Source organism: Podarcis vaucheri (assembly GCF_965113315.1).
Source record: "Podarcis vaucheri genome assembly, chromosome: 4".
Classification (NCBI taxonomy): domain Eukaryota; kingdom Metazoa; phylum Chordata; class Lepidosauria; order Squamata; family Lacertidae; genus Podarcis; species Podarcis vaucheri.
In genome coordinates this window covers 21397985-21410895 of record NC_138762.1, presented here as the reverse complement: position 1 = coordinate 21410895, position 12911 = coordinate 21397985, and the positions used below count along the sequence as shown (strand labels likewise).

General features: G+C 46.9%; 1 protein-coding gene across 1 annotated transcript in view; it reads left to right on the top strand.

The window, feature by feature from the left end:
• The first annotated feature begins 473 nt into the window (after positions 1-473).
• TRPC6 (transient receptor potential cation channel subfamily C member 6) overlaps positions 474-12911 on the top strand; it is a 69820-nt gene continuing 57382 nt past the window's right edge. Inside the window, exon 1 of the mRNA XM_082219135.1 lies at positions 474-1263. Within this exon, the coding sequence (XP_082075261.1) occupies positions 1118-1263 (146 nt within the window). The 5' untranslated portion in view covers positions 474-1117. The remainder of the gene's footprint in view (positions 1264-12911) is intronic.

Sequence of the window (12911 nt, the reverse complement as noted above, 5' to 3'; positions counted from 1 at the left end):
GAGGTGAGAAAGGTTGTTTTCTGCTGCTCCAGAGAAGCGGACACGGAGCAATGGATCCAAACTAGGAGGAAGAACTTCCTGACAGTAAGAGCTGTTCGACAGTGGAATTTGCTGCCAAGGAGTGTGGTGGAGTCTCCACCTTTGGAGGTCTTTAAGCAGAGGCTTGACAACCATATGTCAGGAGTGCTCTGATGGTGTTTCCTGCTTGGCAGGGGGTTGGACTCGATGGCCCTTGTGGTCTCTTCCAACTCTATGATTAGCTTTTTTTTAGGCGAGCCAAAGTTGTTGAGCTTCTATGGGAGGAGCCGGTGATCTACCACAGACGTCCAGTGATCTAGCGGTAGATCGCGATCTACCTGTTGGACGTGCCTGCGCTGCTACAAGGGGGAAAGCAAGGGAACGTCGAGGGGGCGGGCAGGAACCGAGGGGCGTGGCTGCCGAGGATGGTGCGCCTCGCATCTCGGCCGGGCGCGCCAGAACTTTTCCTCCTGCGCCATGTGATTTCCTCTCTCTCTCTCTCTTCTCCACCCCTTTCCCCCTTCTTTCTTCCTCGACAGCGGGAGCCGCGCAAACTTTTAAAGCCCCCTCCTTTTTTTGGCAAAGGCTGCGGGCAGTGACGACTTTCGGAGGGGTGGCGGCGGCGGCGGATCTCGCTGGTTGACATAGTAACTCCTCTCTCCGCTCGCCTCAGTCGGTGTCTGCCGCCGCCGCCGCCACCGCTACCTTCATGGACTGCAGCGAGCGACCCCGGCAGCAAAGCGAAGGCGAAGGGCTGCTCGGGGCTTCGCTGCCTCCGCTGGAGCTCCGGCGACCCCGGCTCCTCCTTCGCCATGGGGACACCGCGCTGCCCGTAGCTGCGAGCGGCGGGCGCGCCAAGCAGGCGAATCTCCTCCTCGGCGGCGGGAACCCCGGGGCCACTTTTTCTCCTTATTTCTGAAGGAAAGGCAGCAGCCCCGAGTGCGAGGAGCGCCCCACTCTCTCCCCCTTTGTGTGTGCCAGGTGTTTTTTTTTTGGGGGGGTCATCCTTTAAATAATAATTCGAGAAGGAAACGAGGGGCTTTCTCAGGGACGACGACCCCAACCAAGAGCGGGGTGAAGAAGCAGCAGCAGCAGCGCCATGAGCCAAATTGGCCAGCCGCCCTTCGGGCCGAGCTGCTCTCCGGCGACGAGCGGGGCGCGGAGGAACGACAGCCGCGACTACCTGCTGATGGACTCGGAGGCGTGTGAGGAGAACTGCACGGCGCCCTACGCTTACTACCCCGCGTGAGTGGCTTTTTCCCGCCAAAGCGAGGGGGTGGGCGCCGCTTTTTGGAGAGGGGTGGAAAGTCAGGCGCGTCTCTTTCCCTCACGACGACGACGACGGTGTGGGAATAGGGCAGAGAGAAGCCAGCTGCGCGCTCTCTCATTTTCGAAACACAAGAGTTCAAAGGGGGTCGTGTGAAACAGTAGCGGGGTTGCTATGAGGCCGGGCTGACTCGCTTCCCGGATCCAGAGAGCTTCCTTCAGGGAGCTCCTCTTGGCGCGCGGAGCTTTTCCCCTCACGGAGCTGCACCTGTGGCTTCCAGCCTCCCCCGTTGGGAAAGGGGGAAAGCGCGGGAAGATGTGGGAGGGCTGGAGGGGGGGGGCGATCCTTATCTAGGGAGCCTTTCCGCCGTGGGGTTTGAAGGAAGCCTAGGAGCCAACTTCTAGGGGGCGAGGCCCCCTTCGACCCCCACAATAAAATATCTGAGCCCCCCCCCAAAGTTGATGAGCATTGCCATTCGAATGGTGTGCCATGTCATGTGATCATGCGGGGCGGGGCTTACCTGGGGCGCCCCCGCCCTCAATATTTTATTCAAATCGGCACCCGTGGAGGGAAGATAGGGAATAGGTGGCAGGCGCTGGTGGTTTCTCTCGTATAAGAGTGCAATGGAGTCTGTGTGTTTTTCTCTTTCAGAGAGGCATCCCCATGGGTGCAGCCAGGATTTTTGCTGGGGGTGGGTGCAGAATCTCAGATTTGTATTGATGTTGATTGATTTGGGGGGCAGGCAGCCCCTCTTTCCATCACAGGGTGGTGTGGGAGATTGAGGGTGGCGTTAGCTACAGCTAAGAATTAAAGATGTGGGCTGCTCGCTGCCCAGCTCTCTAGGTGTGGGAACTGAGGGAATGATGGGATGTAGAAGGTAGCCAATGCCATGCCCAAGGGGCAGAGGCAGCCAACCTGTTGTCCACTAGCAGCGGAGAATTTGGGGCACCCCACGCATAAGAATGGAGGCCCCTGTGGGCTGGATGTGGCAAGGGACGGGCTCCTGCCTGCCTGGCACCCCAGAACTGTTAGCTGCTGCCTGCTTCCCAGCCCGGTTGAATGAACAGGCAAAGGGAAAACCCACACCAACACACTTATGTAGTGCCTATTTACAAGATTAGGAAGCTCCTTATCCTGCATCCGATCATGGGTTCCACCTGGCTCGCTATTGCCTACACTGGCTGGCAGCAGTTGTCTGGGATTTCAGGCCGGGGGCTTTCCCAGCCCTGCTCAGAGATGACGGGGAGCTTTCCCCTGCAAAGCATGCGCACTCCCACAGCTCTTCTTTAACATGTTAAGATTTGAGGTTCTGAGCGCTGCTGCTCCTTCCGTCGAGGTTGGCAACCATTTGAGCATGCGCCTTCCTGTTTAGGGTTAGGGTTAGGTACCACTGTAGGTTTAGGGATGTGTGTCTGCGGGGAGTATTTTGGTGAGGGCTGTAAGTGAGCAGCGTATTTGTGTGGGAAGTGGAATGTGATGAAGAGAGTGTATGTCGAAGGAGGGAGGTGACACACAGGGATGCAGGTGCTTTCTCTCTTGTGATGAGGAAGTCTTTATGGCCCTCTAGGTGTTGGTGGACTCCAACTCCCACCAGGCTCTGCCAGCATGGGCAATGGTCAGGGAGGGTGAGGTTTCTGGTTCAGAAACATCTGGAGAGCCGCGGGTTCCCCCATCCCTGCTCTTAAGAAGGCAGGGTGCATAAAGAAGACAGTTCTTACACAGGATTGGCCGTGAGCTTTTTGTTACAGTCACAGGTGTGTTCGGAAGAGGGGAAATAAGGTGAATGTGGGGAACTCCTATGGCAGGATGTTTGTCAGGGGCTGCTGTCAGAGGGAGTGTGTAGCTACTCTAGAGATCCTACGGTGCAGTTCCATTACAGTGGTACTTCGGGTTACAGACACTTCAGGTTACAGACTCCGCTAACCCAGAAATAGTACCTCAGGTTAAGAACTTTGCTTCAGGATGAGAACAGAAATTGTGCGGCGGTAGCAGGAGACCCCATTAGCTAAAGTGGTACCTTAGGTTAAGAATAGTTACAGGTTAAGAACGGACCTTCAGAACGAATTAAGTTCTTAACCCGAGGTACTACTGTACTAGCGTTAAACATCCTGAGGTCCTTTGTAGGCTAGAAAAGATTCCAGTGGAATGAAATGAATAACAGTTTCCTTCTAACTAGGGCAGTTACAAATAAGGGAGGGAGTGTGGGGGTGGGACAGATTTCTCTCTCTCTCTCTCCCAGTTCATTTTCACATGGAGCGAGACTCCTAATGTCCACAAATGATTGCGAGTACAAACTAAGGGAACAGGATTCAAAGATGTGAGCTGATCTACTTGCTGCATGCTGGAGGAAGGCTGCAAGGCACCAGGAGTGTGTGATTGGGTTGCTTTTTTGCCAGCAGTATGAAGAATTAATGGCTCACAGAGGGGTGGTGAGAAAAGAGACCATCGCTGCTTCGTGGTGACCTGGGGGAAGCCTGTACTCTGGCCAAGGGAAGCTGGAAGAGAGATCTCTCAGCTGGTATTGTGGTCACCCAGATGCCTCTCTGAAACCTCAAACTATCTGCTTCCCCTCCTCCCACCTCATTATGTCTGCTGGAAATGATGCAGAGACCTCTTTCCCCCCAGGTTGACACTCAGTGGTTTCTTCCAAAGGGAAAAAGGGGGGGGGGCACCACCAGGAAGGTGAAAAAGAAAGGGAGGGTGCCCAAAAGTACCTTTATTGAGAACTCTGTATTTTCAGTTACAGTGGTACCTAGGGTTAAGTACTTAATTCGTTCCAGAGGTCCGTTCTTAACCTGAAACTGTTCTTAACCTGAAGCACCACTTTAGCTAATGGGGCCTTGATTTCTGTTCTCATCCTGAAGCAAAGTTCTTAACCCGAGGTACTATTTCTGGGTTAGCAGAGTCTGTAACGTGAAGCGTATGTAACCCGAGGTACCACTGCACTGTATTCTTGAGAGACACTTTCAGGCACAGCCAACCTGAGTCTTTGGCCTCCCACTCTACTGCAGTACACATACTTGAAAAAGATTTGAAGAACTGACAAATTCTCTCCAGATGCAGTGAGTAATGCTATCTCCTGCCTACAGCCCAGTGCAGGAAGTGGAGAGGAAAAAGGAAATGATAGATGCAAAAGGGAAAAAAGAGGCATCTCTTTTCAAGTGTCAGAACTAAGAGTTGCTGCGTAACGCTAGTCCGTCTTGGACTCGACATACGTGTAGGAAGGCATTGTGTGTGTGTGTGTAAATGGAGCAGAAATGTGTATTTTGGGGGGAATGGGGGTGGGGAAGAGAAGGGAACCAAAAGCATCTGTCAGGTAAGTGAATTATCCTTCAGGGAATGTTAATAAGGGTCTGCTGAGAAGGAGAGATGAGCGCTCTCTGGCATGGAATATCTGTGTAGGTCCTTGCCAGAGAGTTCTCATTTCAGCAGACCATTATTAACATCCCCTGAAGCATAATCCAGTTATGCGACAGATGTTTTTGCTCCCTTCCCCTTCCCAACCAACATGTCAACTCTTTTCCCCCGTAGGAGTAGGGGGTAACATCAGGAGTCCATGCCATACATGAATGGGTCACAACCAGTTGTGCATGCCTTGTGAATATAAGGGAAAGTTGGCCACGAACCACTGCCATCTGCAACAGTAATTTTATTTTGCTAATCTATATGGCATATTCCCTCACCCTAGTGTGATGATTTTAGCTAGCTATCCATCCTAACAACACTCTAGTTAGCAAGACATACACACTGGTATTTCCAAACAGAATAATCTCCGCATAGGTTAAAGACTGCTGACATCAAGCTGTTGCAGACTGCAGCTCAATTTGCAAAATTCCTTGGAAATGTTGACACTTAGTTTGGGATTTAGGTCACATCTTCTCACAAATTTTTGTGTGAAAGAAACCGAGCACAGCATCTCACTTTTCCACGCCTCCTGAGCTGCCAAACCTGGTACATTCTGGGTTAGCCAGGAAAATCAGATTTCATCAATTTTGCCTCTGGATGAGTAAATCTGAAAGCACCTTTCAGTGTAGCCAAATTAGAAATAAATTAATGAAGCTATCTTGAATGGTGTATTTGTGTTTGGTTACCTATTTTTATTTTTTTTTAATCCAGAATATATACATTCAAAATAATGCATAGAAATGTATACAGGTGTTTAAAGGAATAGAGTTTCTGAGAAATTACATGAACTTTACATGCTGTGCTTCCTGTTTTTCTGTTTCTTGATTTGATGGTGACAACTTTAACTTGTTAATGCGTTTGAGAGGTACAGTCATTCCTCCGTGCAGAATAAGAACTGATTACACTATGTAACATGACAAGAATCTGAAACATTCAGTGATGGCTGTAAGAGGCATAGTTTCTTCCTCGCTAAAGCTTTCCCTTTGTATCTTAACTACTTAACATGAGTCATTTTGTTATCCACCTCCTCTGATTTATACCACTTAAACTTGCCAAAACCTATTAACACAGCCTGGCACAGAATAGGACTGTTGGTAGGAGGCAGCAGTAATAGGAAAGGCTTAAGATTAAGGAGTTCAGTGGCTATAAGTCTACATATTATTATCACTATTATTCATTTCATTTCTATACTACTTTATATTTTTAAGGGGGGGAAGTTTGCAGCCTACATAAAAAAAATCAATAAAACATTTCTGAATAAAGTCAAATATGAAGTATACATTCAAAACAGCATAGGTAACAGGGAACTAAAATATTATCTTGAAGATTTCAAAATAAAACTTTGCAAAGGAGGTCAAGTACAGAATACACATTTAACATGGCTAGCATTTTTTTTAAAAAAACTTAAGCATTTCAAAAGAAAACATGGCTAAAGGAAGTCAAATACATAGTGCACATTTAAAACAGCATAATTAGCAAGAGGATGAAATATTATAAACACTGAACGTATCTGCTGTTGCCGCTGCCAGTCCTACCAATGGTGGTTCGTGGCGGCTGTGGAAGCTCAGGCTCAATGACCTGGGTCTTCACTAAGAGACAGCCAAGATGGTCATACATACATACATACAGTACTTAGCATAAAAGAAACTTGACGAATATGAAAACAAACTCTTAACAAAAAAATTGGTGCGACTAACAATAAAGACACCAACAATAAAAACAGAATCATAGATTTTCTTCTTCTGTGGCAATCACTCGTAGCCGAGTAAGATTGTCTTCCACAAACACGGTTTTAACAATGAGTCTGTAAGTGACTGTGGAGGCTAATTCTGGATACACACATCCTTCCACAGTGGGGACATAAGTTTCCGGGTGGGAGTTGATCACGGTGTGGATTTGCCAAGCATGCCTTCCTCCTAGCACGTTTCTCCCTTGCTTCCAGAGTTCGAGTGTCCTCAAAGCCCATGACACCCTTGGTAAAGGCTGTACTCCAACTGGAGCGCTCGCAGGCCAGTGTTTCCCAGTTGTCAGTGTTTATACTACATTTTTAAAGATTTGCCTTGAGACAGTCTTTAAGCCTCTTTTGTTGACCACCAGCATTACGCTTTCCATTTTTAAGTTTGGAATAGAGTTGTTGCTTTGGAAGACGACCATCAGGCATCCGCACAACATGACCAGTCCAACGAAGTTGATGTTGAAGAATCATTGCTTCAACACTGGTGATCTTTTGTTCTTCCAGTACACTGATATTAGTTCACCTGTCTTCCCAAGTGATGTGTAAAAATTTTCAGAGACACCGTTGATGGAATCTTTCGAGGAGTTGGAGATGGCGTTTATAAGTGGTCCATGTTTCACAAGCATATAGTAAGGTTGGTAGTACAATAGCTTTGTAAACAAGCATTTTGGTTTCTCTGCAAATGTCCCGGTCCTCAAACACTCTGCACTTCAGTTGGGAGAAAGCCGCACTCACAGAGCTCAGGCGATGTTCGATTTTGGCATCAGTGTTGGCCCTTGTGGAAAGATAACTGCCTAGGTAGGAGAAGTGATCGGCATTTTCCAATGTTACACCATTGAGTTGGATTTGTGGCGCTGCAGAGGGGTTATTTTGTACTTGTTGGTGCAGCACTTTGGTTTTTTGGATATTAAGTGATAGGCCAAGCTATTCGTAAGCTCCTGCAAAGATATTTAGGATGGTTTGGAGGTCATCCTCTGAGTGTACACACACTACGTTGTCATCAGCATACTGAAGCTCTATGACGGAAGTTACGGTAACCCTACTCTTTGCTTTCAGCCTGCTCAGACTGAAGAGCTTTCCATCTGTTCGATATATGATTTCTACTCCGGTGAAGAGTTTCCCTTCGACAAAGTGTAGGATCATGAAAATGAAAATAATGAATAGAGTTGGGACAATAACACAACCCTGTTTAACACCTAATCCCACTGTGAATGGTTCACTTTCAGAGACATTGTTATCTGCGATTGTTGCATCATATCATGGAGGAGCCGAATGATGTCTACAAATTTATCTGGGCAGGGCATTACGATTTACAGTGTCGAAAGCCTTAGTCAGGTCAATAAGCGCCATATACAGGGATTGGTTTTGCTCTCTGCATTTTTCTTGAAGCTGCTGAGTTGTGAAAATCATGTCCACTGTCCCCCTAGAAGGCAGAAAAGCATTTTGGGATTCAGGAAGGGTCACCTCGGATATTGTTAAGAGACAATTTGCTAAGATCATGGCGATCTTTAGCATGGGCAATAACATAGTCTAAGAGGTGATATGAGTTTGACCAATCTGCGGGAGGCAGTGGAAGACAGGAGTGCCTGGCGTACTCTGGTCCATGGGGTCACGAAGAGTTGGACATGACTAAACGACTAAACAACAAGAGGTGACAGTGGTTTGACCAAGGATGCCTTCATGAAGTTTTAAATTTATTTTTCTGTCAAAAGAGTGTGTTGGTAATAAAGCTGCACATATCATCAAAAGTAAGATTCCGTTCTGGTTGCTGTTGCCAACTCCTTCTTTCCGAATAGTCCCAGGCCACAGATCGAAATCTCGCCCAACTCTTGCATTAAAATCACCCTGGAGGATAATTTTATCTTCCTTAGGCGTCTCAGATAGGACAGTATCCAGCTGAGAGTAAATTTTTTCTTTAATGTCTTCATCGGCATCCAGTGTTGGTGCATAAGCGCTTATAATAGTAGCCTGTTGGTTTTTGGTGAGCTTTATTGTTGGAAGGGACCACAAGAGTCTTCTAGACTAACCCCCTGCAATGCAGGAATTTTTTTGCCCAATGTGGGGCTTGAACCCACAAACCTTGAGATTATTGCGGAGGGTGGTATATAAATCTAATAAATAAAATAAAATAGGCACAGGTAGATGATTTTGCAGGAATAAAAAAGGGTTGGGGTTTTTTTTGCACTTACTGGAAACAATAAGGTGTAGGCACTTGTCTATCAGACACATGTCCCACAGTTTGGGAATTGTAGGCAACCGCTGTGAAATAAATGGCCTTCAGTAGCCAATAAATTAATTCACCTCAAGGATGTGACTTGAACTCAACAAAATCAACTCTCGGGCCACAAGATCACTGTGATTTGCAACACACCTTCTTAGATTGTAAAACTGAGCAAAAGTTGACAGAACACATTTTTTATCAGAGTCTCTAGGTGAGCGCCATTGATCATTGTCTATTGCTAACAGGAGGTTGCTGTGTGTGCTTGCCTAGAGAAAACCTGAGTCAAAATGACCTGCCTCACTTCATATCATTTCTCTTTTCCTAATCTGGGAGAACAGCCTTCAAGAGGGAAAAGATCCATCCATCCTAGGGCCTGGTTCTCAGAGGCAATATACCTTTAACGTGTAGGGAAATTATTATGCCTGTTTTGAAATAATAATAGTAATAATAATAATATGTTATTTTCAGAGTGAGATGAAAATAAATTTAGGTTTGACCCAAATGCTCATCATTTCTCAGATGCAGAATCTTAACAACTTCTCACCAAAGTTGTAGGAATAATAAAAGTTTGTGGGTGTCGAATGATTAGCACTTTAAATGTGTAAAGCAACCAAGTTAATCAGAAGTAAAAGATTACTGGGTCATTCCTCCACCCCAATTTATCACATGGCATACAAATGTACATTTTCTCTCTTTTGCAGACTTCCTACATAACCATATGTTTCCACATAAATCCATTATAGTTTTCTTATTAGGTCTAAAATAACTGCTTATAAGTTTGTGCACACGTCTCAGGCAGAGATGTGGTTGGGTTCCAACTCCAATCACCCCAGACTCACTGGCCATACTGAAAAGTTGCCTCATTCCTTACAGACCACATGTGGCCCTCAAGGTCTTTTTTAGCGGCCCTCTGCAACATCTGAGGCCCTGCCCCCAGCTCTCATTCTGCTGGGGAAGCAAGGCACTGGACTTTGGAAAGGAATGCGTGAGGTCCTAGAGTTCCCTTTCCTTCTTCCCAAAGCCTAGTTAGCACATTCCCAGCTTTGGGGAAAAGGCTGGAGGGTTTGAGGACCCTGCCAGAGTCTTGCATCTCCTTCCCAAAGCCCAAATCCTCGCTTAGATGGATATTGACTACCAAATGACCCTAAAATACAAAAAAACAAAAAAAGAACAAAAAAAAAAGGGGGGGGAGGCGGAGGCTCAAAATCGGCAAAAGGCGTTCCGTTTACACACCGCTGTTGTAAATCCGCGGGGATGTTAAGAATATTGAGGAGGAGGGGGGCAAAATTCGTCTCCTCTGTGTCCCAAGCTTATTCTCCCCCTCCTACCCCCTCCGTCTCCGCCTCTGGTTATCACCTCCTTTCAGATCTTTTTGACGTTCCCTTTACTCTCTCTCCGAGCTTGCCTGTAGCGATCAATTAATACAAAGTCTCCGAGTCTCTTTTCTAAATGAACACTATCTATTTTGGATACTTTTGCCCCGTGAAACTCCCAACGGGGACTTTCCCTTCTTCGCTTCTACAGCAGGTAGGTAAGAGTTTCCTTGCTTCACTCTCCCGATTAACGTCCCAGCGCCATCTTAGTTCCGAAATGCAGATCGGGCTCCTTAGTTTTAATCTGATTAAATTCAACACGTCTTGGGCTCTGCTCTTCAAATTTTCAACTCTGACATTTGTTAAACAGCCCCAAAGGCGGTTGTTCTTAAAGTTACGGAGATTTGTCGCCACTTTCAGTTGGGGCTCGAGGCATTACTGCACAGGGTTCGCAGGGCTTACCATAGTGCGTCTCTCAGTCCGTCATTCCCAAGTCGACCCAAAAAAGAGAGGACTCAAAGGGGTTTCGGGTCCCTCCGACGCCGTCGGTTGCGTTTCCCTCAAGGGGGCCCCCCTTGAGGTTTCGGGGGGTCGCAGTGCCTTTGCGTTGCCCCCTCAGAACCCTGTGCAGTTCGGAAAAAGCTGTTCAGCAACTTCTCCGCGCACCCATACTGCAGGCGATCCAAACCGGAAGTTCTCAAGGGAAAAACTTTATCACCTGTACATTCATTTACCATTAGCGCTTCTATTAAGCTGTCTTAAGACTTCCCTAGTTAACACCAGAAAGTCACATTTTATTATGCTGTGCACCAGTAAGCAATCTGCGTGAATGTGGAAGGTATGTTTATTTCTATAGGTACAGACATGTGTCCCAGTAAATATACAGTAGCCTGCAGTTCTGCAAGACAAAAATGTTTCTGGCTGCCACACACAACACACAAACGCTTGTTTGCACAATCCAAGGATTGTCAAAGTGCGCAAAGATGGAATCCCCATGCAAGTGCAGCTTTTCCCATTTTCAGACTTAAGTTCCTGGCTACATTCACCTTTACAGACACTTCTACACTGCAGCTTCATTCTGCAACGAATGATAAACAGGGTGCTGTTTGCCTGCAAAACATACTTCCAGTGCCCCAGGCACTGGGGAGGGAGAATGAAAGGATTTGAGGGTGAAGTAGTAATTAGAGGGCAAATCCCGAGGCTTTCTTATACAAATGTGTTTCCTTTATATCTTGTTAAACTAAGATTAAATTCCTTTTTATTTAAGAGCCCAGAGAGCCAGCTGGCCTTTGTATTTAATTACGCCCACCAAGCATACAATTTTACCTGTGTTTGCAGACTGCAATTCTATGCTTTATTAAGGCCAAACATATATAATCCCTTGATGGCAACCTGGTGAATGGTAGTACTTTTTAATACTGCATGAAGCAAGAAAGTGGAGAAATTCAAATTCATACAAATGGAACAGTTCCTGAAGAGGAATAACAGCTAGGAGGCATAGGTAGCAAATGAGTTGGGCCAAATGTCCCAGTTGTACTAAATGTGCCATTTTTTCTAACTTCTCCGGCACGATACCATGAAACCTAGATTACGCTTGCAATGCCAAACATAGGTAAAGGTAAAGGGACCCCTGACCATTAGGTCCAGTTGTGGCCGACTCTGGGGTTGCGGCGCTCATCTCACTTTATTGGCCGAGGGAGCCGGCGTACAGCTTCCGGGTCATGTGGCCAGCATGACTAAGCCGCTTCTGTCGAACCAGATCAGCACATGAAAATGCCGTTTACCTTCCCACCAGAGCGGTACCTGTTTATCTACTTGCACTTTTTGGCGTGCTTTCGAACTGCTAGGTTGGCAGGAGCTGGGACTGAGCAACAGGAGCTCACCCCGTTGCGGGGATTCGAACCGCCGACCTTCTGATTGGCAAGCCCAAGAGGCTGAGTGGTTTAGACCACTGTGCCACCGGTTCTTTAAATACAGGACGGTGTTATAGCCAGCCTCCACATTACAGAGAGCTGCTTACGATTATGGAGAGCATCATGTGTGGAAAGGAGCTCTGTAGAGATTGCTGCATGGCAAGAGGTTATGTGCTTACCTTTTCGGGAGGGATGAGATGTTGCTTTGGTACTTGAAAAAAATTGGTTGTGTGGAACTGGACAGAGTCATTTCCAGGGAAGGGAAGGGCCATAGCCCGTTGGGAGAGCATATGCTATGCACCCTCACCCCCAAAAACAACTGGACAGGAAGGTGCATATTCCAGTGGTCACCAACCTTTACAGAAGCATCTTCCTTTCTTAAATTTTAAGTGCCAATCTTAAATGTTGGGGAAGACCTCGAACACATAAGTTCCCAGGTTCACGTCCCAAGATCACCAGATAGTAGGAAAGACCTTCTGTCTGGAACCCCGGAGAGCCACTGCATAAGACTCTTAATCTCAGGGTGATGGTGGTTTGAGCCCCACCTTGGGCAAAAGATTCCTGCATTGCAGGGGGTTGCATTAGATGACCATTGTGGTCTCTTCCAGATCTACAGTTCTGTAATTCTGTGTTGTGTACAGAATTAGACATTGCTGAGCTAGATGAGCCAATGGTTCCCGTGAGTCCTTCTCCGGCTGCTTTTTAGAAGATCGTATTGCTGAATGAGCTGCACGTTGCAGCAATTCACATCCAGTGAAGCTAGGAAATACAGCAAAGGCGTTGTGCCTGATTTAGCAAACAAACCCACGCAGAAAACACACCCTCCCCAAAAACATTATGAAAGAAAATGAAGCTACCCAAGTGACAGGGGTGCAAATGGAGCAGATTGGTTCCATTTGTGATGCTGTATAGAGCTATTCAGGTGCTGCCAGAGACATCTGCACATCCATAATGAGAGAGAAAAATAGTGATTGTACCCTAATCAGCTGTTTGGAGTCAGGGAGGTTGTTTGCAGCCACACCCACATTCCAGCAGGTGA